Below are 27,235 nucleotides of genomic sequence, written 5' to 3' on the forward strand. Positions count from 1 at the left end.
AACACTACGTTTCGTACACAATGTATAACATAGTGCACTATTTACTACCATCTTTTTGAATAAGACTCTAGTTTCGTTTCAATTAAATTTAGTTTCTTGTTCATTTGTATTTTTCTTATACTGTGATAGTGCAACGATTGAGATACAAAACGAAAATTGGCATCGATGATAAATCATGTCATACAATAGAATGTCGGATACATTTCAAATTATAACTTAAGTATATTAAGTGGTGACGCTTTTTATAGGTTGAAGGAAAACATCCTTCGAATGAATATCCGCAACGACGGTGACAGGTGACAGTGGAAGGTGTGGCTTGCATTACTTGCGGTACTGGTGTATATAAGTGACATCAATGGGTCATAACTCCCATTAAAAACATCGACGCTGAGCAATGATTTTTTTTTAATATATACAGTACAGTATATATTGTAAAACAATTCTTCACAATAGCTTTTAACGCTTTATTCTCTTTCACACGTAACTAATAGGCTACTGCTCCACATAGGTACTCGTACCTACCTTATAACCTATATGAGTACCTACTTAGGTACTAGATGCAAATTAATATTTTACAATTCTATTACAACTCTAATTATAATTCCTACAATAGCACTGACAACCATCAAGTGAGTCAATTTTCCCGTGTTTTGTTATTTACGGTGTAGCTTTTTTCCGCTCAATAATTTCCAACCAGTGTTAATTTAGTTAAATATTACCATTATTTTCAAAAATCTCAAAATAATTATTAAAAATCAGTAAAGTCTTACAATATATTTTATATTATTGCAAATATTTTTCAATTTTCGATTTCGGCGATTCTGATGCAATATTAAAGCTCCTTTAGACCAGTTTGTGTACGTGCAGATATACACATAAGCATTGGCGTTCTTGTTCGTTCTACATTTGCCGTGTTGCAATAAATAATAGTACCGCTCGCCTTGGGGAAACCCTTGCCTCAGTCTAATGATAACGGAATATTCACATACCGAAGATATTTTTTTAAATTTAGATTATAAAAAGTATACTGTTTGAAGACTATACATTAAATTTTTTAAGACTTCTATAAACTTAATCAAAAGTATACACACATTTACGAATCGCGAGAAACTTCGTATACATCCAAAAATAAATTTCACAAAATATCTAACACGCCCATATTGAACAAATAAAAAGTACTTTTTAAACTATTTGATTGATTAATTGCTAATTTAATTCATTCTTTAAAATTACGATTCCAATTTTTTCAAGTAAGACAATGTAACTCGCACTTTAAACAGAGTGATAAATTTGTCATTCAAGATTTTTCTTCATTATTACATAGCCTGCTTTTAAAAGAAATTTCTATTGCTCGGTTTTATCAGACCCTAATAACCTAATAATAATAACCCTAATAAATAAGGTTTTTTGGAATCGTTTTTAAAAAACCTTATGTCAGCCATGCTTATAAGGCAAAAAACAACTTATACAACTTATTTTGACTGTGCATATATATAACTCATATAATGCAACGTAGAACTATCGATGTCTGTGACGTGGCCGGTAACAATTTTAATTGAGGCGTATTAATTTAATATTAAATTAACTTTTATTTAAGTGCCAAAGAAATTATGTCGCCATTCGCCGTTTCATGGAGCAATTTATTTTTAATTAATTACTTGATATAAGTTATCAATCCGATAAAATAATTTTTAATTTTGGTTTTTACAGCGAGTTCCCATTATGTAATATGTATATAGTGTACGATAAACAGTCGTCCTATCTAACGTGACTTAATTTGTATATTTAGATTATGTTGTTCACTTACAGTTCACGATTAATTATCGTTCAAGAATTAATATTAGGTAACAATAAGAAATGCTGGACGACAGTCGCCCGACTATTAAAATATGAATGTTACGACTAAAACTGAGGATAAATAATCGTGACGGCAAATAGTAGTCACGTCTATCTGTGACGATTAATATTGTCTGTCGTGTCGTCTCCCGACACACTACGGACCAATTCTAGCGGTACCAACAGGATGGTAAATGGTAGTCGCCATATTTCTTATATAACACTGCCAATAGCTATCCGTATTAAATGAATGTTCATTACACTTGCAGATACTAACTTTAACAACATAATATGTTACTTAAAGTTCATCTTTATTCATTGTTCAGGCGGGCCATTAAACACTTGGTGATAGGGATTTATGCGAGCCCGTCTTGGTAGGTACCACCCACTCACCGAATATTCTATCGCTAAATAGCAATACTTAGTAAGTAGTTCCAAGTACGAAAAACTGTCATAATATGAGACTGTAAGCAAATGACATCGACTAAATGCATTTTGTAATAAAGCACTCGAAATACTTTCAATAATTACGGTTTTGTTCCACTTTATTATGGGAAGTTGTACGAGGACTATTGCATGTACAACAATACATTTTTTTTAGAATTCAATCTGATATTGAGTAAATATGCAAACATATAGGCTAATTTTTGCAAGGTGAAACATATTTTTGATTAATCATGATATTAATTTAAATAAATAATATATATGTTGTCACTGTATGTTGATACACGAGTGTATCTATCATCATATTTAATGTAATGTAATTTTTGGTTTATATCTGACGCAGATAGACCGCTGATTTTCCTGCTTCCCTCTTCCTTCATAAGTCTACGCGTGCTGGCTCTCGATGTCACCGCCTAACTGTGACATCAATTCCATCGCGCATAAAGAAATTTGGCAACTCCTTTCTTTGTCGCACTTCCAAAAAATAGAATTCCTTACCAGCTTACGTGTTCCCCTCCTCTTACAACCTGGGTTCCTTCAAACGACGCGTGAAGAGGCATCTTGCGAGCCGGCAAGGCGAGAGCGGCGAGTGCGGAACATTCTTCCCGACTGTACTTGCCGTCGTCGCGTTTGGACTCTACTACCACTTACCATCAGGTGGAGTAGAGTCATTTGCCCACCCGACGCATTTATAAAAAAAAGACGGTCGTCAATTTCTTCAAGGTAAATCTATATATTTATATAGATACATGAATTATTGTAATTTTATTATACACCTAGATAATATTTTATGGTAATAAAGTAACGATTATTACCATATGGTAATATAAAGAATAAACACTTAAAATATACTTAGGCTATTTCCAAATTTCACATATAGATTAGGAAATAATGTCCTACCGAACGTACGTACTAAATTATAATGAATGCAAAAATTGTAAGATTTCAATCGAAATAAAAATGTTTTGAATCTAAATACGAATGAGTTTCCTAACATTTCGTTTTAAACGCGAAAGCGAAACTATTACTACATGTCTGACGAAACCGCGTCAAGGTTCACCCTTGTGACATAACGCGCTACCCATCTCAATAGACAATCCTTTTGGGTGCAGGCAGTTATTTAAACTTCGAACTGCGAGAATAAATTAACTTCGGTAGCTCAACGGTGAAGTATTATTTTATTGAGGTCTTATATTCGATAAACGTTTGAGTCTTGTCATAAATTAGTGAATAAAAAATTTATTTCTTAAGTTTTTTATAAACTGTTTTTATAATTAACAGTTTATACGAAGAAACTTTTTTTACAATATATATTTTTTACATTATATAAGATAAGCAAATGGGCCACCTGATATTAAGTGAGACATTGGCATTGTACGAAATGTTAACCATCGTTTACATCGCCAATGCGTCACCAACCTTGGGTACTAAGCGGTTAGGTCCCTTAAAACTGGAACACAACAATACCAAGTACTGCTGTTTTGCGGTAGAATATATGATGAGTGGGTGGTACCTACCCGGACGAACTTACACAAAGCCCTGCCACCAGCACCACTGGCAAACTAATTCATATTCGTTCATTAGTAGTTATAACAGATGTTGTAAGTTTTGATTAGATTATTGTGTATAACAAAAACCACTATTGTTTCGAAAAAATAAGTGGTTTTGGAAACTTAATATAATCATGTGCATTAAAAAATAAATATAAATTAAACAAACATTTATTATGGGTACGATAAATTAAAACACAGTTCCTTAACACAAGTAAAAGTAATTTAACATAATTATAGAACCTATGACAATTGTAAATGTAATTTTTTTTTCACGCATCCTGATTTTACTATAACTCGATAGAGAACAATCTAGGCTTAACATTTAAAACAGAGATAGGTAAAGAATAATAAGTAATTAATTTTAGTGTTCAAAAGTGGGAAGAATACTGGTGGTAGAGAGTATTATTAGAATCTTATAATGTACGAGTATGCAAAATTTTAACAATATGAAACATGATTAGTGATTAAATATTTTCTTTTATATAAATTAGAATTAATCAAGTTTAACTTAAGCTAAGATTTTTTTTGGAGAACATTATCTCAAGATGGCAAATTATAGAGGGTATAGGAGGTCTATGAGGTTGTTTCAGAGAAATAAACGCTATTTAGATATTCATTTAACTACTCTTTTGTTTATTTACACATTTATTTATTAAGGATCTCCAACAAAGGATACACACCTACAAGTACATTACATCGTGGGATATTTTTTTAAATATGTGTGCTCCTTTAATTTATAGGAGACCACATCAAGCACATAAAATAATGACTAAAGAGATTTTAATAAAATTATAAAGAGAAATGTGACATACTCAATAAATTAATATGGGAACTACAAAAAGGTTATTAAGACTATGTTGTGAAAATGTGAGTTAAGTACATATCACAAAACAAAGTATAAAATTTATGTAAATAGTAATAAAAATTAAAATAACGAAAATATTAAAGAGTAAAAATCTTTAAAAAAAAAACATTATGTATCGAAAAACAATTGTTTGAGATATATTTTAAACTTAAATAATTATCAGGTATATATATTTTCTATATACCTAGCGTAGGACGTCCTCCGGCTAGGGGGCACGCAAAGTGGCTGGCAACGACTGGAGACTGAGAGCTGCAGATCGAGCTCAGTGGCTTGCCATTGGAGAGGCCTATATCCATTAGTGGACGACGAAGGGTTGATGATGATGATGATATGTATAAATCAGCATGCTGTTTAGAAAACGTATTATATCTGGATATCCTTGGCAAAGCAGCATAGTGTCCAAGATTTGAACTGGATGTAGAAATATACACATTAAGTAAAAGTGTAATATTTCTGTATTGTTTTACTTCTATTATGCAATTTGTCTTAATATTAGTTTTTAAAAATGTAAAATTATGCATAACTCAAGTGTCAGATACATCGGGCCTCTAACCTATACACATACGACATTTTTGATCTTTTACTCCATCGATCTTTAAACTACGAATATTATTATTCTCGTTATTACAGTATTTTTAGTGTCATTTATTTATTCACTCGTTTTATGCATATACTACGTTATACAGAAAATAATATAGTTTTATATAATGCTTAAATATTTTTAACATTTTCCATAAAAATTGTGTATTTTTATAGGAAATTTCCGCTTGAATTACTATAAATTGCAATCATAATTAATTCATTAATAAAAATTGAAATTTTAACAGTTATAGTTCATCTTTGTTATTATATTGCTTTTTTATGATATCAACAGCTTTCCGAGCTATCGCTAATGTCGCAGCCATAGTGTTACCTCCTGGTATAGTAGGCATAATACTAGCATCAACAACTCTAAGATTCGAAATTTCGTGAACAAGTAAATCGTGATTTACAACAGCATTGACGTCGTTTCGCGGACCCATTCTAGCGGTACCAACAGGATGGTAAATGGTAGTCGCCATATGTCTAATATAACACTGCCAATAGCTATCCGTATTAAATGAATGCTCATTACATTTGCAGATACTAATGTTCAGCAATTCAATTCCCATTTCCTTAAAAATGGACGTTTTCTCAAGTTTGTGGACGAAATCAATAGCTCTTAATAATGTAAGAACATCGTCAGGATGTTGAAAATAATTAGCCTTTATAATAGGCGTAGTTAAAGGACTTTTTGGCAGGAGTATCTCACCCATAGATTTCGGACGCAGAAGTGTCGGGTAAATACCCAAAAAATCGTGTTCCTTATTCAAATCTTCTATTGCTTTGACAATGTCACTTTTATATCCCAGCCCCTCGAGGTAAGGTTTTAAAACAAAATTATCATTTTTAGTAAAATAGAAATAGTGAAATTGAATATCAGGATAATCGGAATTTCTTTCTGTATCAATAAAACCCATATAGTCAGTTAAACCGATATTAGAAAACGGACCAGTTCGAGTCAGCATGTACTGAAGTAGAAGTATATTTATAACATCTGTTGATGTGGTCATGTTCATATTAGTTTTCAAAAACAGTGGAAGTAGGACGTGATCTTGTAAATTTTGTCCTACTTTTAAATTTTGATGACAGTCAATACCAATTTCATCAAGATGAGTTTTTGGACCAATTCCGGACATCATAAGTATTTGTGGGGTTGCTATCGAACCAGCCGATAAGATAACTTCCTTATTTGCCATAATGTTCATTACCTGGCCGCTTTTGTGCTTAATCACTACACCACACGCTTGTTTATCTTTAGGGTCTATGATTACCTTTTCAACGGCTGTATTTTTCATGACAAATAATTTATCGGCATCTTTGAAGTATGGTTTTGCAGTATTAATACGTTTTCCATTTTGAGTCAATAATCGTGCCTTTTTAGTTCCAACAAAAGCCTCATGACTTGTATAGTTGTATGAAGTGAAGTTTAATTCACTCCATGCGTTGTCGAGAATTTTGTACCATTCATTATCATAGCCTTTAAAGTCTGGATCTGTGATGTTGAACAGTGCCTCCTGTTTATTGAAATAAGTTACGAGGTTTTCATAATCCCAACCAGGATTACCTAAATTGTACCATTCTGAATAATCCTTAGGATGGCCACGAAGATAAATCATAGCATTTATTGAACTTGATCCACCAAGCCCTTTACCCTTGCTCCATATGCAACTGTTGTCTTTAAAACCTAAACAGCTATTGCCATCTGGATGCGTTTTGTAAGACCAGTCGCTGCTTGAATTTTGGTTTAAAAATAAAAATGCCGGTATCTATAAATAATAAAAATATATTAGTATGGTGTACTTATATCAAATTCATGTTTATAAGGCATTTATTTTTACTTCAGTATCAATGCCAGGGTCGTCACCAGCTTCTATCAGTAATATTTTCCATGATGGATAAGTATTTGATAAGCGACTTGCAAGCAAAGAACCTGCTGTCCCTGCACCGACTATTATAAAATCAAATGATATGCCTGAAAAGACAGCAAATCAAATTAATTATTAAATATGTGGAAACAATAAGTTGCAAAATATTCCTGACCTCTTGGGCTATTGACATGACACTTCTAAAACAATTTAATCACTTAGTTGGATTAGAAGTAGAAGTAGTAATATCTTGAAAACAAGCATAGCTCCTATTCCTGTTTGAATTATTGGCCTCAAGTTTATTATACTTTTCATAATTAATAAAATATTCTTACCCGAACCTTCTTCAAGGATTTCTTGAGAGTTGTCGGGTGGCCAATTGAAGTCATCTAATATCGTGCAATGTACAGCAACAACTGTTGACACAGCTTTTAAGAAGATTTCTCCAGTTATGCCACTGAATGGCAATGGACACATAGATGTTACATGTCCTTCTAAATGCTCCATTTTGTTTCACTTCTTCAAATCATATAAAATAATGTGTTTAATACAATATCACATATATTATAATTTTATGTTTATAACGTCAGGATGTCAGTTATACGTTCTGCTTAAATAATTTGAACACTAGAATTCTTGTATATATTTCTGTTATTCTAATATGTAAAATGATATCATGTCGATTGTTAATAAAGGGGAAGCAATAAAATACAATTTAATTCATATAAAAATATTTTATAATAACTTATTTTTTTTTTATTATATTATTTATTTTTACAAATCGAAGTAATAGTATGTAAATAGAAATTTTAACTACATTTATTTAATAAATAGTTTAAAATTGCACTTCATATTTCATTCCATTATAATATAACCAAATGTTACATTTTGTAGGTTCGTTTCTTAATGATTTTGTGTTCATTATGAAATTATTCTCTTTTCTTCTATCGAAATTATCTCTTATATTATTATAATACATTCTGTTCTGGTTATAATTCGTACTTGGCTCAAAAAATATGGGGGTAAAACTATCAAAAAAGTCGATTTTTTGTGATTTTTGACTCATTGTCGATTCTCTCATACAATTTTCAGCTTTTTTGTACGGATATGGCATCAATACTTCTGGTGAAAACCTATTGTAAAAAGCTTTTGATGTAAATCGGGGTCGATTATGTTTTTCCTGTCTATTTTTATTTATTTCTTTACTATAATATGAGTTACGTGAGACATTATAAATGCTTTTATATTCAAAACCGTCTCTAGCGAGTGTTGATTTTGTGTCAGTATTAGTAACATTTTGTTTATCTGATTGATTGACGTATTGTTTTAGGATGTCATGTGATAAATATGGAAAAAGACTAGTTATTTCATTAAACATATTTGGTGTTGATTTACTATTTTCTGCGTTTCTTGGTTTGCTCTTTACTATATTATCTTTATCCTGATATTTCAAACTAGGTACTGAATTGTATTTGAATTCAACATTTCCTGAGTCAGCCCAATCTTCTTTTATCATATCCGATGCCTTCTCAGCTATCATGATAATTGGAGCATTAGTGTTACCACTAACAATCGTTGGCATTATACTACCATCGATAACTCGAAGATTGGTGATACCGTGAACCTAAAATAAATATTATATAACTTTTTAACACTATTAAAAATGTTTGCTCTTTTGAAGTGAGTAATAAACCAAAAAGTTAATGATTTATCCTATTTTTTTGCTAAAATAAACTTACTTTCAATGTTGTGTCCACTACTGCTTCGACGTTCTTCGCATGGCCCATAGAACAGGTTCCGACTGGATGATAAATTGTCAAAGAATGATGACGCGCTTGACACTCCAAATGTTCGTCAGACATTAAAGAGTGTTTTTTGCAACCGGGATTGCGATTCGGATTTGGTCGTGCATTGAGTTCTTTTAATGCAGGCTGCTCTACCAACATTTGTGCAATTCTAGCGCCTTCAATCTTAAAAATAAAATAAAAAATACTATTGTTACAATACAAATAATTTTATATATTAAATATTAACACCGCATACATACACGCTGTATTATGTTTACTATTTTTTAAAACCTGCCCGAGCGGAGAGCTATAATACGAGTACGATACGAGAGAGATATCAAGCGTGTCAAGTACATTCAAGAACATATTATTAAATATTTCAGCAAGGTAATCCAAAATTATCTAGAATAATTTGATAAAATAATAATTGGCAAATATTCTATTTTTCGACTCATTATCTTACTAATTAATTTTGCGATTTCAGCAATTAACTGTTTTATAATTTAAATTATTATTTTATATCATGATATAAAACGTATCTTTATCATGATACGCTACTATAATTATATAATTATGTTAAAAATCGTAAAATATATTCCGACATACCATTCTGGCCATATCTTCTGGATCTGAATAGTAGTTTGGGTAGATAAGAGGCGGTGTTTTAGGGTCGGAGCTGCGCAGCTTAATATACCCCCGGCTCTTAGGTCTAAGCAGTAATGGTACTATAGAAAATGAAGACTTATACAATATATCTTCATATAAATCCGCATATGTTTCATCAGAAAGTCCGTTCGCACGTTTACCAAACAAACCACCATCCATATTATCTGCAGAAGGTGCAATAAAAAGCTGGATATCTGGATAATCTTCTACTGGGTTTTGATATTTTGTATTAACAAAAGCCATGGCTTCAGCTTCCATCATACTATATAAAGGACCATTTTGATTAATTGCAAAATCAATTAAGCTACCTATAGAAGCGACAGTGTGAAAATTAAAACAGTAGTCTGATCCGTTTGTATAAGGATTATCAAACAGAAATGAATGGCCTCCCATAGCGATGTGATCTTGAAGATTCTTACCGACACCGGGTAAATGAATTACAGTATCTATACCGAGAGTTTTTAATTCAACGCTGTCTCCGATTCCTGATAACATTAGAAGTTGAGGCGATTGAATTGATCCCGCCGATAATATAACTTCTTTATTAACTTTTACAACGTTTGAGATTCCCTTTTTGATAAATTTGACACCATATGTATTTTTATGATCATCTATTAATATTTTTTCCACTAAAGAGTGGAGACTGATGTGAAGATTTCCTCTTTTTGCTGTCGGTCTGAGATAACCTTTAGCGGTACTGCACCGAAGCCCGTCACGTAACGTTGCATGTGATTTAGTAAATCCAGTTTGAAATTCACCATTCACATCTACTATGTTGTAACCAAGCTGTTCACTGGCTTCTAAAATTTTTTTTGTTATCGGTTGTTCATATCTAAAGTGTTCAATAGATATAGGACCTCCAGTAGAATGATATGGATCGTTTTGGTATTCGGGTATTCTCATATCTTCCGCTTTGAGAAAGTATTTCAAAACGTCGTTGTACGCCCAACCTTCATTGCCTAAGTTTGCCCAGTTATCGTAATCTTTTTTATTTCCTCTAATATAAAGCATTGCATTTAAAGTGCTTGATCCACCTAAAACTTTACCTCGCGGCCACTTACATCTATTATCCACCATACTCAAACAATAATCACTACTTGGTTCTGTCACAAACTGCCAATCTATAGATGATGTTTGTAAAGCTGGAAATAATACCGGCACTTCTGATAAGACGTTTTCATCGGGTCCTGCTTCTAGTAAAAGTATATTCCAATCTGGATTCTCAGAAAGCCGATTTGCTACAACTGATCCGGCTGTACCACCTCCGATTATAATAAAATCATATGAGTTATAAAGTTCCTCGATTGGTACATCTCTTACTCGATGCTCAGCGTCTTCAATGTCTGGCCTGTAGAGGTGAATGACCATGCGCAGCATTAATATAGATCCCAAGCCTGGTAAGAGGCCAAATAGAATCCTAGTACCAGATACTATAGGTCGCAATGAAAAATTTTGACTAGCCATAATCATCACTACGTATGATCACATCACAATACATCGAATTTACAATATAATGACAAATGTTTATTATTTTGCTTATATCAGCAAAATGAAAAATTATTACTTATATCTGTGCACGTCATGTTTTTTTAAACAGAGCACTTATGCTGTTTAGTATAAAATTAGTAAGCATTTTAGTATTTTTTTCTTACATGGTAGACGACACCATATAAAAATGTACCTATGCGATAAGGACGTCTTCAGATGCTACTATATATTAGTATACTATTAAAAAGGATATCAATAAAAACAGTAGGTAAATAAGTCACTATAAATATATTAATTCAATTTGAGAGAAACACTAAAATATGAACTAAATTTAAATTTTATGAATATTATACCTTCGAGTACTTCGACAATTAAAGTATATGAATTTGTTAGTGATTCTCTCAAACTGAATGAGTCTTAGTTTTTGAGTCTTTTTTTGTTTTAATTTAGCGTGTAACGATGGGACCGACATATATAGTCTGCCTACAAAGGCCCCTTAAAAAAATAATTAAAAAAAAAGAAAATTTTATTTACATAGGAATATATCCATATATTCCTGTATAATATATGTATATAAAAGAACATAAAATATAATTTTGAGATATTCCTATGAGTTTCAATTACATTATTTATTTACCTATGGGTGGGCTTAATACTAAAAGTAGTAGATAGACCAAACTAATTTAGGAAACAACGTTCGTAGGTTTGCAAAAGAAAAATACATTAATTTACAAAAAAAAAAAAAAAACAATTAATAACAACGCCGACAATTATATAAATATAAGAATATTTAAAATCACGTGATGACTTTAAATACTAAATAAAAATATTACATGGTTATGAAACATAATAATATTTACAAGTTGTCTATTGTAATATAATCTATATCCATTGTTGGGTGTAGTACGAGTTATAACGATCAGCAAAATTAATCTACACGACAACAGCTTGCGATACGCTTGCTTGACCGAGTTGTTTTAAATATTTTATTTTTATTGAGAATGTAACCTTATTGTACTCAACTATTATTGTACAATGTGCGGATTATATTTTACGATTATATAATACAATAATTATCTATAGAGTAATGATTATCTAATTACATAAAATGAATGTATATGATAAGCATATATTCGTAATATGCCAATCGAATGAAAGACAAACAAATATTGCAATAACTATGTTTCTGTTAAAGTTATTCTAATGTAACAATTATTTATATTAACACAAATAACGTGATAAATTTTAAGTATTACTCTAAATGAAATCACGTGGATCTCATTTATTTTATGTTCAAGATAAATTATATCTGTGTTTATAAATTTAATATCAATGTAATGGACGAGTGTCTTTTGAATGATGAAAAATAAAAGACAAGTTTTGTTTTAAAATTAAATGTAATTATAATTTTTAAGTTATAATATATTTATTTGGGAACTTTCTTTGTCTAATTCCATACTAGAGTGGATTGTCATTGAATTTTAATCAATGTAAGTAGAAGTATTCAAACATTTTAACTAAAATAAATAAATAAGTTAATTTTATGTACAGTGCACTTACAATTAAATTTGCTTACGTTTGTACGATCTATTCAGGCGTAGTATCTGGACATACGACGTTTTAACCAATATTCCTTAATCATATCACTGCCCTTTTCTCCAATCATAATAATGGGTGCATTCGTATTACCGCTTACTAAATTAGGCATAATACTACCGTCTATAACTCGTAAACCTCTCACACCATACACTTTCAGTTCATGATCAACCACAGCCTGAGGATCCCAGTAAGGTCCCATTTTGGCTGTTCCGACAGGATGGTATATTGTACAAGTGTAGTGTCTTATCATACACTCCCAAAACGCATCAGTAAATTTTTGAATATGATGACAGCCGGGAAAAACTTGTTTGTTAAATATAGAAGCATGTTTTTGGAAAGCCCTTGTCCTAGATACGGCGAATGCAATTTTAACTCCTTCGACTAAAGTTTTAACGTCCATTTCATCAGTCAAGTAATTTGGATAAATGTAAGGGTAGTCGTAGGGACTAGCACTTCTTAATTGGATAAAGCCTTTACTCTTGGGACGCAATAACATTGGTATAATGCTCCACACGTCTAGATTGTTTATCGGCTCAAATACTGCTCTATAAAATTTATCAGTCAGACCGTGAATTTTCCGAAGCTGTTCACCTCCATCGGAGTTAGTTGCTCCAGATATAAAATGAAACTCAATATCCGGGAAATCATCTGACGCATTAACGTACTTCGTATTCACGAAAGCTAATCCCTCTACACCACCCATTATTGTTAATGGGCCCTCTCCCATCACTGCATATTCCATTAAAGTGCTCATAGTGTGAAGTCTGTTTTCAACAATTGAAATTGGTTTGTTGACCATAAAAGCTAAACCACCCAAGCCGATATGGTCTTGAAGATTTTTTCCTACTTGAAGGTTCTGAATTAACGGAATCCTATGTTTTGCTAATTCCTCCGTTGGACCAATGCCTGACAGTAGAAGCAACTGAGCGGAATTTACGGTACCAGCTGAAAGAATTACTTCTTTCCGAGCTCTTATTCTATATATCATTTTATTTTTCACGAACTCCACCCCAAAAGCAATCCTCGTTCTCGGGTCTATTAAAGCTTTGGTGACGAAAGAATTGATCGAGATGTGAAGATTATTTCGATCCTTAGCCGGTCGCAAAAAAGCTTTAGAGGTTGAACATCGGTGACCTCTTCTTAAAGTACCTTGAGCTACCATAAACCCCGTTTGGTTCTCGCCGTTTATGTCTCTATTAAGGTAACCCATTTCTATACCAGCGTCTATAAAACTGGATACGAGTGGTGTATGATAAGGAGCTTCTGAAATTGTTAAATATCCACCAGTGCTGTGGTATGGCGTCTTTGCTAAGTAAGGATTCCGATTATCTTCAGATTTCTTAAAGTAGTATAATACATCCTTATATCCCCATCCTTTGTTTCCAAGTGATTCCCAAATATCGTAGTCTTTTTTGTTTCCTCTCAAGTATAACATGTAGTTTAATACTGAGCTTCCTCCAAGAACTTTTCCACGAGGCCAATTGCACCGGCCACCTTCCATTGCTAAAATTAAAAAATATTTATACATCAAACTATGCTTATAACATGAAATTTACAAATACGAAAAATCTACTTTTTTGCTTGATAAAATAATACAAATTTTATCTAGTTTTAAATATTGAAGGCATTATAGAGTGCCATTGGGATTGTTATGAAAGTAAAACAAAAACCTTACCTAAACAACTAGTTCCTTGAGGTTCAGTCTTATATTTCCAGTCAAGCTTACTAAGTTGCAAATATCCTGCCAGTAGAGGCACATCGGATATTTCTGTTTCATCTCCCCCTGCTTCTAGTAGCAATACATTCCAATAACCTATTTCGGAGAGACGATTTGCCACTACGGCTCCTGAAATTAAAATATTAGCAAATTTACTTTTAAGCAAATTGTTAAGACTAAAATTTAAACAATATAATAATAATATAAACGTTATCATGTTCGTTCCTTTTCTATTTCAAAGTTTATGAACGGATCTTTTTGATATAAATAAATCAAATTATTAAAAAAAATCTTTAATGAAACCTATTTGGAATAAATTGCACTATTTTTCAACAAAATGTAATTAGAATTTATTCACCTGCACCAAAAGTATGTGCAAAATTTGTAACTAATCACTTCGGTGGTCTGATTCAGCTTTAATATTGGTCCTACATATACTAACGGGTTAAAAAATAATGAAGAATGGAAGAGGTGAGGATAGAAAGGGATCTTTGTACCTTTTATAATAAAGCATATTAGTAAGGTAAGTGTGAAGTTATGTCAGCTTTTTATTTGTTTTCTTGATCAATGGTGTCCAGTTCATTTTAGTACCTACTAACCAGCTGATCCAGCGCCTACGACGATGAAGTCGTATTCGGGTAGAAGTTTCGAATCTGGTACATCTGTCGGTCTTCCTTCAGGGTCTGTCTGATCAAATTGGTAGTATGCTATCGCTGCGACCAACATAGGGATGAACCACGCCACCTGAAGTTTATATAAACATATGTTAGTAACAATTGACAGGCTGATAATTGTTGCTGATCTTTCACATTGTACACGGTACAAGATACAACGTACCTATCATTATATTTGCGAAGTGTATTGCTTCTTTTATTTGATCATAAAACCTGAGAGCTCGTTTAAACATGTGAGTGGCTTGGATTAACTTTAAAATTTTACTTAGGTTGAAATATATACTTTTTACATTTTATAATCCGTTGCACACATCAGTTATGTAAAATAGTTTTTCTTAAATGAATTGTTGAGAATAATGAAGTGGGATCTTACTCTAGCTAAACCGTATTTTGTAACGAGAAGCTTTTTGTTTTTTTTTTTAATTATTTCCGACGACCTCGGCTAGGTAGACGGATATTTACGCATTGCTATTTTTATTTTTTAAATCTAACATATACACATATGTAAAGAAAGTGTGTCGGGTACAAATCGTACAATAGTTACCTGCGTACCTGCAGCTGCGATGGTCGTGCCAGATATCACGTCGGCGGCCGCGTTTACTATAGCACTCATTGTTTCTGGAAAAAAAGGACAGTCAGAATATAGTTTACTGATTTTGCTTTGAAGGATATAAATTTATAATGTAAATAATTATTATTAAAATATTTTTATTGTATCTCGAATACTTTGAGGGTTCAATAATCAATGGTGTTGATTGAATTATAATCAAATAAAAATATGTTTATAATTTAAATTTATAAGAAAAATATTATTTTTAAATTACTATATCCAATAAAATATGAATCGATTTTGATAACAGGGAGAAAAAATTACATTTTTTTTATAAATTAGGTAGGCGGACGAGCATATGGGCCACCTGATGTTTAGTGGTCACCAACGCCCATGGACATTGGCATTATAATATTATAATAATATTTATATATATTGCCTGAAAACTAATGCATAAGATCAGTCATAATCAAATGACGGCAGTTCAAATAAATAAAACAACAAAAATTACCAGCCAACTATATAACATACTTAGACCTTTCTCGGTTTCGCACGGGTAGAATAAGGGTCTACATAAGTTGATTTCGTAATATTATACATATAACTCGTGGTTTACGTGGCGCACGCCAATAAAACTCCCAGTTGGCATGATTTCCGACATTTTCAACGGTCATATTTTAGCGGATTTACACAAAACATCAATTATATATCTAAACCTTCTTCATGAATCACTCCGTTTTGGTGAAACCCGTATAATAATCAGTTTGGTAGTTTTATAGTTTATCGCGTTCAGACAGATATACAGACGCGGTGGGGGAACTTTGTTTTATAATATGTAGTAATAAAACTACGATTCCTGTCAAGGAGTCCAGTTTTAATAGACATGACTAATCATCATTACATAATAGAATGAATGACGAATGTCTACTTTATGATTAAAGTTTATTTTATAAGCTGAGTCATAATATTGAATGAAATTTTGTTGAAGTGAAACTCCTTTGGACACGGTGAATAATATGATGACTTTGAGCGTAGCTTTTGTATCTGCGACGTGAGAAATAAGTATTTTAAGTTAGGAATGCACACAAGCCAATTTGTTATTTGGTGGTAGGTAACTTCGCTCATAGAGCACTGGCTCTAGAAGAAATATTTTTGCCATTGACTTCATGGGATCTAATGTTATAGCTTTAGTGCCTGTAAGCAGGTTATACGTAATATAAGATATACAACCTTGCTTGAAATAATTTCCAGATTGGGGTTAAAGCAGCTGTTAATATCATTGAAAATTTGCCTTAGATTCAAATAAATAGTTATTCGGTTGAATTAAAACTTTGTGCGATTTGTATAAGTTTGTATGTTCTTGTACCTCGTATCAGACAATCGCTTGTAAAGGAATTTAAAAAGACATTGCAAAGCCTGCCACCCTAGTATTTTTTTTTTTTATAGAATAGGAAGGCGGACGAGCATATGGGCCACCTGATGGTAAGTGGTCACCAACGCTCTTAGACATTGGCATTGTAAGAAATGTCAACCATCGCTTACATATCCAATGCGCCACCAACCTTGGGAACTAAGATTTTATGTCCCTTGTGCCTGTAATTACACTGGCTCACTCACCCTTCAAACCGGAACACAACAATATCAAGTATTGCTGTTTTGCGGTAGAATATCTGATGAGTGGGTGGTACCTACCCAGACGAGCTTGCACAAAGCCCTACCACCAGTAACTAATATACACCTTTTCACCTTAGACTTATTATTATTAATTATTTTGCTTAGCGCCTTATTAGTTTAATAAGGTGTATCTTTTTCTTTCAGTTGTCAAATTAATAATGACAGAGTGAGATAAATGTTTTACTAAACCACACTAAACACACTCTTAGCAACGTAAGTAAGGCCATTAGAATATATGTTACATATTTATATATATATATATATATATATATATATATATATATATATATATATATATGAATACGAAGTCATGCTACTTTTTATTCATACTATTTACATTCGGAAGTAAATTATTTCAAGTTATATATACGAAGAATGTTAGTTTCACGCCTGACCACGCAGGATGGTGACGCACAAGCACCGTTACTCGTACATTGTCACGTCGCGTTGAGGTGACTTTTAGTGACATACTTTTCTTACCTGACTGTCTTTTACATTTAATACTTGTATATGTTAGAAATACTTATTTATGTACATATATCATTTAATATATTCAATAATTACATATTTCTATATTTAATATGAAAAAGCCGAGATGGCCTAGTGGTAAGAACGCGTGAATCTTAACCGATGATCGTGGGTTCAAACCTGGGCAAGCACCACTGAATTTTCATGTGCTTAATTTGTGTTTATAATTCATCTCGTGCTTAACGGTGAAGGAAAACATCGTGAGGAAACCTGCATGTGTCTAATTTCATTGAAATTCTGCCACATGTGTATTCTACCAACCCGCATTAGAGCAGCGTGGTGGAATAAGCTCCAAACCTTCTCCTCAAAAGGGAGAGGAGGCCTTAGCTCAGCAGTGGGACATTAACAGGCTGTTACTGTTCTGTTACTGTGTATATTTAATATTTGATTTAATAAAAATATAATCGGTTTCAGAAACGTCATTGGCATCGTTTGGTAAAAAAAAGTAAAAAAAAATAGTTTTTCCCGCGCATATATAAAAAAATGGAGACCTGAACGATTTTCATCGAATTAACAATATATGGTATTTTGTTATAATTAAATTTAAAATATCTCATAAGTTATTATATTAAATATATTAAAATGAACATATAATAAAATTTATTACTTCAACTGGTGTATTTATTATATAGAAAAAATCTTTTGTAGAATACTGGACATATGAAAATTAATTGTTACATTTAATGTCATTGTCAAGGTCAAATTAACTCAAATACATTAAAATTGTTACTACGAAATAAGTATTTATTTAATTTAAAAATAGTACATAAAATATACATTATAATATGCATGATTGGTATAGGTGGTTAATATGGTGTACGTCACTTTATAATGTGTATCGTTTTAACCTTTTTGTGGCAAGTGCATCGCCTGGGATGTGTGACTTTAATTACAATTAATAGAAGCTGACCACGCTCCTATATTAACTACTAATTTCTTAAAGAAATGATTTTATTTTTTATATCCAGAGGAAATTATTAAGCTTTTGTTATAAAACGATATCAACGAGTATCAAAGTTTTTATGATTTAAGGTTTATTTCTATCACTGTGGTGGTAAATAAACTGCATGGTAACTTAATTAGATTAATTCTAAAACAACAAAAATACTCAATTAAAAAAAGCAGATCTCACATAGCATCGTTACCTTAATCGGAAAACCTTGCACCGTTGATTGGAACGTGTCCCGTGAAAACCGGTGCGTGCTGGACGTGCCGAGCATATGGAGACAGCTGAAGATGCTAGCTGCATCCCTCCTTAGAGCAAGCATATTACATACCAAACCGAAGCTTCAAGAATTGCTTTGTTACGTAGGAGTGTTAAAAATTATGATCGAAGTTAACGATTATATTTTTTAATAGCAATGAATTCGGATATCGTAGAAAGTGTACACACACGAATGTATACTTGTGTATGTATTGTCTTCACGTGTGTGAGTTTACATATAGAATAATAATTGTTCCGGTGAAAATAACAAATGTTATGTAACATAACCTAATAAATTAATAGATTAATATTTATATATTTAATTACTTCATAGTGCTACTGCTATCCTCGCTTACAAATAAGCAAAATTAGAACAATTATGTCATATTTCAAGTATATAACGAAAAATCTTTCAGTACAAGTTTTTTGGTAAATAACTTTTTGATTAATAAGTTCTTTCCGACCTCTGAATAGGAAGTTCCTTTTCTGAAGTCTCAATTCGTCTCAATTCGTCTGTTTTTATAATCGGGTATAACCTTTTTTTTGTTTATGAATCGATTTTAATGAATATTATTTTTTATATTATTTTATTAATTTCTTATTCGAAGCGTACATTTAGAAATTTTATGTGGACATGAAGATGATTTTTGGCAATTTTTTTTACGATAAATTTTCGAACGTTTTCGAAAGTTTTCGAACTATATTTTCAAACGTTTCACTTGATGTAATGACATAATTATGGTTCATTTCATTTAATTCAATGATTTCTTGAATAGTTTTGTGTTGTTACCAGAACAACAGACTGACAATTTTTATCATTTATATGCAAAGCAATTTTGAAGTTGCTTTCTTTGTATAAATTGCATACTATTATTATTATTTTATGTTTGTAAAGGATTTATTTCAAAACAATATATAATAATATTGTTCCAATAGATAATAATATGCTAATAATTTGAAGAATAACGAACGATTCTGTCGTTTTGTACCATATCTCAAATATATATTTATAGTTAACTAATATTTAAATTATGAATTAACTGCCAGCTAATTAAATAAGTATAATTATAATAAAACTCTTAACTACAATATTATTAACGCTTGCTTCTGCGAGTATCTTCTTTTTTTGTCCCGCTACGTAATTTTAAAATAGAAATTTATAAATAAAGTAAATAATACAAATTGATTTTATTTTAATACTTTCGTTATAATAAAAGCGTTTATTATCGTCTTGTCCAAAGGATGTCTTGATATGTTTTGTAATATATGCATGTAGAAATATGTATAGATGTATTTTGAAATATATATATGTATAAAAAAATTTGGCTTGCTGTTTTTTGTTCTACCAATATTTAACTGCAATTGATATATTTTTAATAGACTTAATACTAATTGAATTATTATTACCTCAGCTAATCAATGACTTTTTTTCGTACTGTTTTTGTAGTAATTATAATAATTTGTTCACGTAATTACGCTACATTATGAATATAATCGCACTACCTGTTAAAAAAGTATTAATGTCATTAACAATTATATTTATTGACTGCCTCGTTGGTCTAGTGGCTACATGTAACGCCGCAGACCCGGAGGTCCTGGGTTCAAATACCAGGTCGGGCCAGTAAAATGTTATTTAGATTTTCTGTCGAAAATTCTCAGTAGCCTTGCCGTGGAAAGCACGTGAAGCCGTTGTTCCTGCGCCTGAACTCCTTCCGGTCGTGTCGGGTTGTCATCCCATCGGGTTATGAGAGTTAGGGAATAGAATGTGTTTGCGCACACACTTGTACACTATAATATGTCCTGCGCAGTTGGCTAATCACTCTTGAGATTGACCGCCGTAGCCGAAATCGGTCTGGAGGACTATTATTATGATTATTTATTGACTCTGTGTATTCAATTGTAACCGCGGTATTTTTTTGTTATCTCTAACTATCATACAAACGATAAGTACATAAACTGAACGTGCGTCTCAATGACTAAATACTACTTAAACTACTTTATAGAGTTTCGATGTATATACTTTGTGCTTAACTCTTAAAGGTCGTATCATCATTAAGTTACATAGCACGTATAACCTTCTTCAATCAATGAAATGTAACATATAACACTTTTTAAAATCGGATTAATAATGTTTTCGTAATACAAACTCTCTATCATTGCAATATAAATTTATTATAATTATTTAAATTAAAAAGGCTAATAAATCATTAATTGTTTGCACAGCGTATATAATATATTTTTACGTCCAAAAACATAAACAAAACTTACCGTCAAAATACTTTCACTTGGGAAAATAAAACAAAGATCACATAGCAAAAACGTTCGTGCACTCAAACAAGCCGAAATTTTTCGACTCATTCCATGTAAAAGGGACAATTACGATTTCACATTCGAAATTCAAATCACTCTCCGTCCGCCCTTTTGTATTTTTGTTTCAATCTATTCGTTACTCATTTGTAATATTGACTGCCAGTTTCTTGCTAAGAAACTATCAAGTCATATCGCGTGTAAAATGTTCGTAACGGGTACTTTCTTTGAGCGTTGAAACGCAACTCCTGCGCATGTAGCCCGTTATACAGGCGACGACATGGTGGGAGTCTAGAATGTTTACTATGAAAGGGATATTGTACAAGATTTCAATTTATATTTAAAATTCGAACACAATTTTTTTACAGTCTTATTTGTTATTTATATTTTCTATTATATCTCGGTAAAATAGAAAATTAAAAATAAAATTATACATTTAATTAATAAAAAAATAATAATTATTAAAAAAAATATATCGTTTGTTATATTATGTGACTGCCCGATTTATTATTCTTAAGTATATTTGGATTTAAGTAGTCTCGTTCTAGTCTTATTTATGTTTGTGTGAGTGTGTCATTAAAAATTTATTATTTATTTATTATTACCAAAAATTATGTAATAATATATAATTCGTTAAACAAAATATTTATCTCAGTAAAGTTTATTATAGTAATCGTTACTTAGCATTATGTGATTGATTCGTTAACATTACGTCGGTAAGAGAGAAAGTAAAATGTAGAGATAGGTATAGAATATTATCATAAGTAATTGCATAAGTAGTATTGAAAAGTGCCGCATGAAATGTGTTGCCAGCTGTAAGGAACGTGTTAATGATAAAAAGTTGGAAAACGCGATTTCGATGGGCACCAATCGAAGCTTGCCTGGATCTATCGGTTGCCATGACAACGCTTAAATTCCTCATTAGTTTATGGAGGTCAGCTTTCAATAGTTTTTGTAATGATTAAAACCAAAGCTTTGGGCTATTTTAGTTGATTTTAATATCAAGTAAATGGTCCCGTCATTTTGAGTTATATTTAAATTAAATACATAATTAATATATTTCCTAGGCTCGATTCTTACAAAGTTGTTTAGTTATTATTTATTTACGAGAAAATTCTATATTTAAACTTCAATTAATTCGGAGAAAGTTAAACAATTTATCGTCAGCTTCTAATTATATAAATGGTTTAGAAATTTTCTTCTATTTGTCGATTCGCTGATAACATAAATAATAATCTTAAACAATTTCATTGTTTATAAATTGAATATCTTATTGCTTCATAATTATATAGTTTTATTAATATATCTTTATTTATTTAATAGTTATTGCACAATATATAAATAGCATAATAGTAATACATAATTAAAATTAAGTTTAAAATACTGTATACAGTACAGTAACAGTAACAGCCTGTTAATGTCCCACTGCTGGGCTAAGGCCTCCTCTCCCTTGTGAGGAGAAGGTTTGGAGCTTATTCCACTACGCTGCTCCAATGCGGGTTGGTAGAATACACATGTGGCATCATTTCAATGAAATTAGACACATGCAGGTTTCCTCACGATGTTTTCCTTCACCGTCAAGCACGAGATGAATTATAATCACAAATTAAGCTCATGAAAATTCAGTGTTGCTTGCCCGGGCTTGAACCCACGATCGTCGGTTAAGATTCACGCGTTCTAACCACTAGGCCATCTCGGCTCTTTACTGTAATAAATACTGTATGAACGAGTTAAATCGAAAAATATATTTGCCACAATTTACAGCTATTTAAAAATGTAAAGTAATAGCCAGTATTTACGGGTTGGAGAGTGTGGAGTATATACCACCGTGCTGCTCTAGTCCGAGTTGTTGGATACACATGTTGCAGAATATCAGCCAAAGTTCCATACGATTTGAGATAAATTATAAACACAGATTAAGGTGCAAGTTAGTTAGTGTTCTTTGTTCGACTTGAACTCACAATCTTATGTTAAGGTTAAGTTTATTAGGTAGGCAGACTAATAAGTGGGTCTTAAATCGCTGGGTCAAAAGAAAACGAGGCACGCTCTCGTTTAGGTTAACGCAGGTACTTACCGGACACGGCTGCTTCGGTAAGTACCTGCACTCTTGTGCAGGTACTTACCGAAGCAGCCGTAAGCCGAAGTAGCACGGCGGGAAATGTCACCTTCCTGCCACGAGTGTGGTGCCCCAACCGACACGGCGCAACACACCCTGACGGAGTGTGCCGCGTAGGGGCCCCAGAGGCTTTATCTGGCGGCAGTTGTCGGCGGAGGCCTCTCATTGCCGAGCATCATCAACGCGATGCTCGGAAGCGATGAGTGTTGGTCGGAAATGGTCTCCTTCTGTGAAAATGTAATGTCGCAGAAGGAGGCCGCGGTGCGGGAGCGGGAAGAGGACGCCGCTGCAAACCTGCTCCGCCGAAGAAGACTGGGGAGAAGAATGAGGCGCTATGCCCACCTTCTCCCTCCGCCGCAATAGGCGTCGCTGGGACTTTTACTGGTGGTACTTGGTGGTAGGGTTGTGCAAGCTCGTCTGGGTAGGTACCACCCACTTATCAGATATTCTACCGCAAAACAGCAATACTTGATATTGTTGTGTTCCGTTTTGAAGGGTGAGTGAGCCAGTGTAATTACAGGCACAAGGGACATAAAATCTTAGTTCCCAAGGTTGGTGGCGCATTGGCTATAAGCTATGGTTGACATTTCTTACAATGCCAATGTCTAAGGGCCTTTGGTGACCACTTACCACCATGTGGCCCATATGCTCGTTCACCTTCCTATTCTATAAAAAAAAAAGACTAGGGGGTTCTCAGTACCCTGGTAATCCCCATAGAGAATGGAGGCCTGCATACGCAGGCCACCCGTCAGAGTGTCGCGGTAGCATGCGCAAGCGATCCCGTGGCGCTCCTCGTTATGACGGAAAGGGTACCGCTGGTTTTTTAGTGGGTATTCCGTTGTTTGGGGCGCACTCGGCGCCTCGGACATCGGCGAGCCCCACATACCCCCCCCCCACTATTCCCGTGGGGGAAACGCGGAATGCGTTTTTCCAGCGTAAAAAAAAAAGACTAATAAGTGGGTCGCCCGATGGTAAGTGGTCACCACCGCCATAGACTTTGGCTTATAAACCGGAACACAACAAAAACAAACAACGCAAATAATTGTTTTAGAATACAAAAACAACGATAGATTTTCACTGCACCTACGTTGAGTCATAGCAGTATCTCTTATTCAAGTGAAAGCGATTTAAAATTGATCCCGAACCGTGGGTAAGACCCGTCGGTTAACCTGGGTTAATGCCCTTAGATATAATTGTTGACACTTTAAAATACAATGCAGGAGATTATAATCTCCCGTATTGTATTTTAAAGTTACATTGACGTATTAAAATTATAAAAACTGGTATTTCGAATTTTATTTAAAAATATTTTTGTTTTTACTTATCTGGTTAAATCAACTAGGTATTTGAAAATAATGAGCATTTGCTTCATATATTATGTTCCATACGAACTCTCTTGTACACTTTTAGACACGAGTTTACTAAAATTTACTAAATTATCATCCCAGAAGTATGTACATATCATTTCATAATATAAAACAAAGTCCGCCTGCCGAGACTATCTGTATCAGTCTGACTGTCTTAAGGCGATAAATTCAAAAACGGAGATTCATGTGGACGGTGATGTTTCGGTGTATAATTCATTAAATTTTTCAGTAAATTCGCAAAAGATGTCGGAAATAAACTATGCCAGTTGGGAGGAGTACTTCGCCGGCACCATGTACCGTGTAAATTGTAAACCAAACCAATAGTAATATGTATTACGATATTAATATTTGTACTCAATTATAATTGACATAAATATATTAAAGGTTTAAAAATACAAATATTAGATTGGGCCCCGTGATCTAATGATAAGTGATTCTATTATCATTTGAAGAAAATGTTTGGTATTTTGGCCGTAAAAGCAATGTAAAATAAAATGGAATTAAAAGAATCCACGTGTGATGTTTATGTTTTATTGAAATTTGCTTTTTACAGGTGGCTGTTTTGGGTCCACTCAAAAACGAACGATAGTAGGAGGGTATGCGTGGGCCTGGTGGTTAGTCACTGATGTACAGCGTATATCCCTTGAGGTGAGTTGGAGTAACCTATCCTCATAGAGGTGTTATCCGTGTTTTCGTCGTATATTGTCAGTATTTCATTTACGTTTCAAAAATCTTATTTCAAATTTTTATTTTTTAACTTCATTGTGTATGGGTCAAATTATGCAACTGAATTTTTAACCAGTTTCACACAAATGATAGAAAATATCGTGAGAAAACCTTCATATGACATAAAAATAAGCCGCATATGTATCCAACGATCCGAATTGGAGTAGCATAGTGGAATAAGTTATAAACAGTCTCCTCAAAAGAAAAGGAAGTCTTAGACGAACAGCTTTTATCCCAATACATACTTTGTTTTATTACATTTAATATAGAATCTAGAATGGTAATTATTTGTAACTATTCTGCTATTCATTACTTATATTTTTTTATCGTTAATATTCACAGGTTATGACATTAAATCCCATGTGCGAGTATGTGGAAACTGCGCAAGGAGTTCCACTGACGGTCACCGGAGTCGCTCAGTGTAAGATCATGAACGAAGATGAACTGCTAACAACGGCCTGCGAACAGTTCCTTGGGAAGTCCGTTAAGGAGATCAAGATGACTGTACTGCAAACTTTAGAAGGTCATCTGCGTGCTATATTGGGTAAGTTATTACTGTATACTCTTTTTGGAAGGATTTTCGTTACTCTACAGTGTATTTAATGTGATAATAATGCAAACAAAGATTATAAATGGAATCGAAAATGCCTTATTTCATCACGTATTTCTGGGAACTTCAAAACACGATAACTTGTGGAATTCATGGGAAATGTAAGCCGGATGTGTCGAATGTAAAAAAAAATAATATTCCATCGTTTTTCGGAGTAGTACTCAAACCGCATAAAATTACCTTAAATGTTGTTACAGCGGTTATAAAAATATTTAATGTGATCTTTTTATGAAATTTCATAAAAATACATTAATGTACTCAGATCTTATAAAATGTGCAATCAACGCCATCTAGCCTATATAGCACTAACAAAGATAGTTTGAAGCCGGTTGCAGCCATCTATAATAAATATTGTTCCACGCTCTGTTGTTATGACTAGTTCTCACAGATGGCGCTAGTTCCTGTTAATATAAAATTAATAATTTTATTTTCAAAATACTATAAAATTTTGCTCTACATCTATAATTGATTTTCATCACTTAAATATATAATATTTTATTATGGTGAATTCACAGGCAACGAACATGGAATGACTATATTAACTTACATTTATGTTTTTATATAAATGAATGTAATAAATACATTAATGCATTTCAGGGATGTTATAAGCGAAATTTCGGATACGGATACGGACGTACGAATATTATTTTATCGGTTTCCGATACGATTACGGATCAGATTATCCGATTCTTTCGTATAGTATCAGTTACGGATTTAAGATGATTTAGGGATTGTTAAACGAAAATACTAACAAGGTGCAACGTCGGCCCTGGCTGGATCAAGGTAGAGCGAGATTGTCTTTCAGCGTCCTTTGTTCGACGCTTTGACTTCGCATAAGTTGCGTTTCAGTAAATATTACATATATAAACCACACTTAAAAAAAATCTACGCATAACTAATCGTAATGTTTGACAATAAACTAGCTTACAGCCTGGATTACAAAGGCTTAATATTAAATAACGGCATTAAATACTGACTCGAATATGCTATAATTTCACTTTGAAATGTCTAAAACTTGACGTCTACTTATAAATGTGATTTAACGGATAATTATTTAAACGACGTCATGTCTTCATC

The 27,235-nt window shown here is 32.7% G+C and overlaps 3 protein-coding genes across 4 annotated transcripts in view; 1 reads left to right on the top strand and 2 right to left on the bottom strand.

Annotated features, from left to right (window-relative positions):
* Positions 1-27,235, top strand: part of LOC126775286 (flotillin-2) — a 246,230-nt gene that overhangs the window by 171,596 nt on the left and 47,399 nt on the right. For both annotated transcript variants that reach the window (XM_050497103.1, XM_050497104.1), the window contains exons 2-3: positions 25,376-25,470; positions 25,891-26,092. In XM_050497103.1, coding sequence (XP_050353060.1) covers positions 25,376-25,470; positions 25,891-26,092 — 297 coding nt within the window. The remainder of the gene's footprint in view (positions 1-25,375; positions 25,471-25,890; positions 26,093-27,235) is intronic.
* LOC126775281 (glucose dehydrogenase [FAD, quinone]-like) lies at positions 4,446-7,739 on the bottom strand. Its single transcript, XM_050497097.1, has 3 exons — positions 7,481-7,739; positions 7,119-7,252; positions 4,446-7,046 (listed from the first exon to the last, which is right to left on the bottom strand). Exons 1-3 carry the CDS (start codon positions 7,650-7,652, stop codon positions 5,526-5,528), a joined length of 1,827 nt encoding a protein of 608 aa, XP_050353054.1. The 5' UTR covers positions 7,653-7,739; the 3' UTR covers positions 4,446-5,525.
* On the bottom strand, positions 12,525-21,402 carry LOC126775277 (glucose dehydrogenase [FAD, quinone]). The gene is made up of 5 exons (XM_050497091.1): positions 21,301-21,402; positions 15,621-15,694; positions 15,002-15,146; positions 14,361-14,531; positions 12,525-14,188 (listed from the first exon to the last, which is right to left on the bottom strand). Exons 2-5 carry the CDS (start codon positions 15,687-15,689, stop codon positions 12,678-12,680), a joined length of 1,896 nt encoding a protein of 631 aa, XP_050353048.1. The 5' UTR covers positions 15,690-15,694; positions 21,301-21,402; the 3' UTR covers positions 12,525-12,677.

The sequence above is a fragment of the Nymphalis io genome, chromosome 18 (genome assembly GCF_905147045.1).
Source record: "Nymphalis io chromosome 18, ilAglIoxx1.1, whole genome shotgun sequence".
Taxonomy (NCBI): Eukaryota; Metazoa; Arthropoda; class Insecta; order Lepidoptera; family Nymphalidae; genus Nymphalis; species Nymphalis io.

Coding starts and splice junctions, on each gene's coding strand:
- LOC126775277 (XM_050497091.1), bottom strand. CDS start 15,689: ATGAGTGCTATAGTAAACGCGGCCGCCGACGTGATATCTGGCACGACC. Junction 15,147..15,620: donor TCGCAGCTGCAGGTACGCAG/GTAACTATTGTA, acceptor TATAAACTTCAG/GTGGCGTGGTTCATCCCTAT. Junction 14,189..14,360: donor TCAAGGAACTAGTTGTTTAG/GTAAGGTTTTTG, acceptor TTTTAATTTTAG/CAATGGAAGGTGGCCGGTGC.
- LOC126775281 (XM_050497097.1), bottom strand. CDS start 7,652: ATGGAGCATTTAGAAGGACATGTAACATCTATGTGTCCATTGCCATTC. Junction 7,253..7,480: donor AATCCTTGAAGAAGGTTCGG/GTAAGAATATTT, acceptor CTGTCTTTTCAG/GCATATCATTTGATTTTATA. Junction 7,047..7,118: donor ACCCTGGCATTGATACTGAA/GTAAAAATAAAT, acceptor TATTATTTATAG/ATACCGGCATTTTTATTTTT.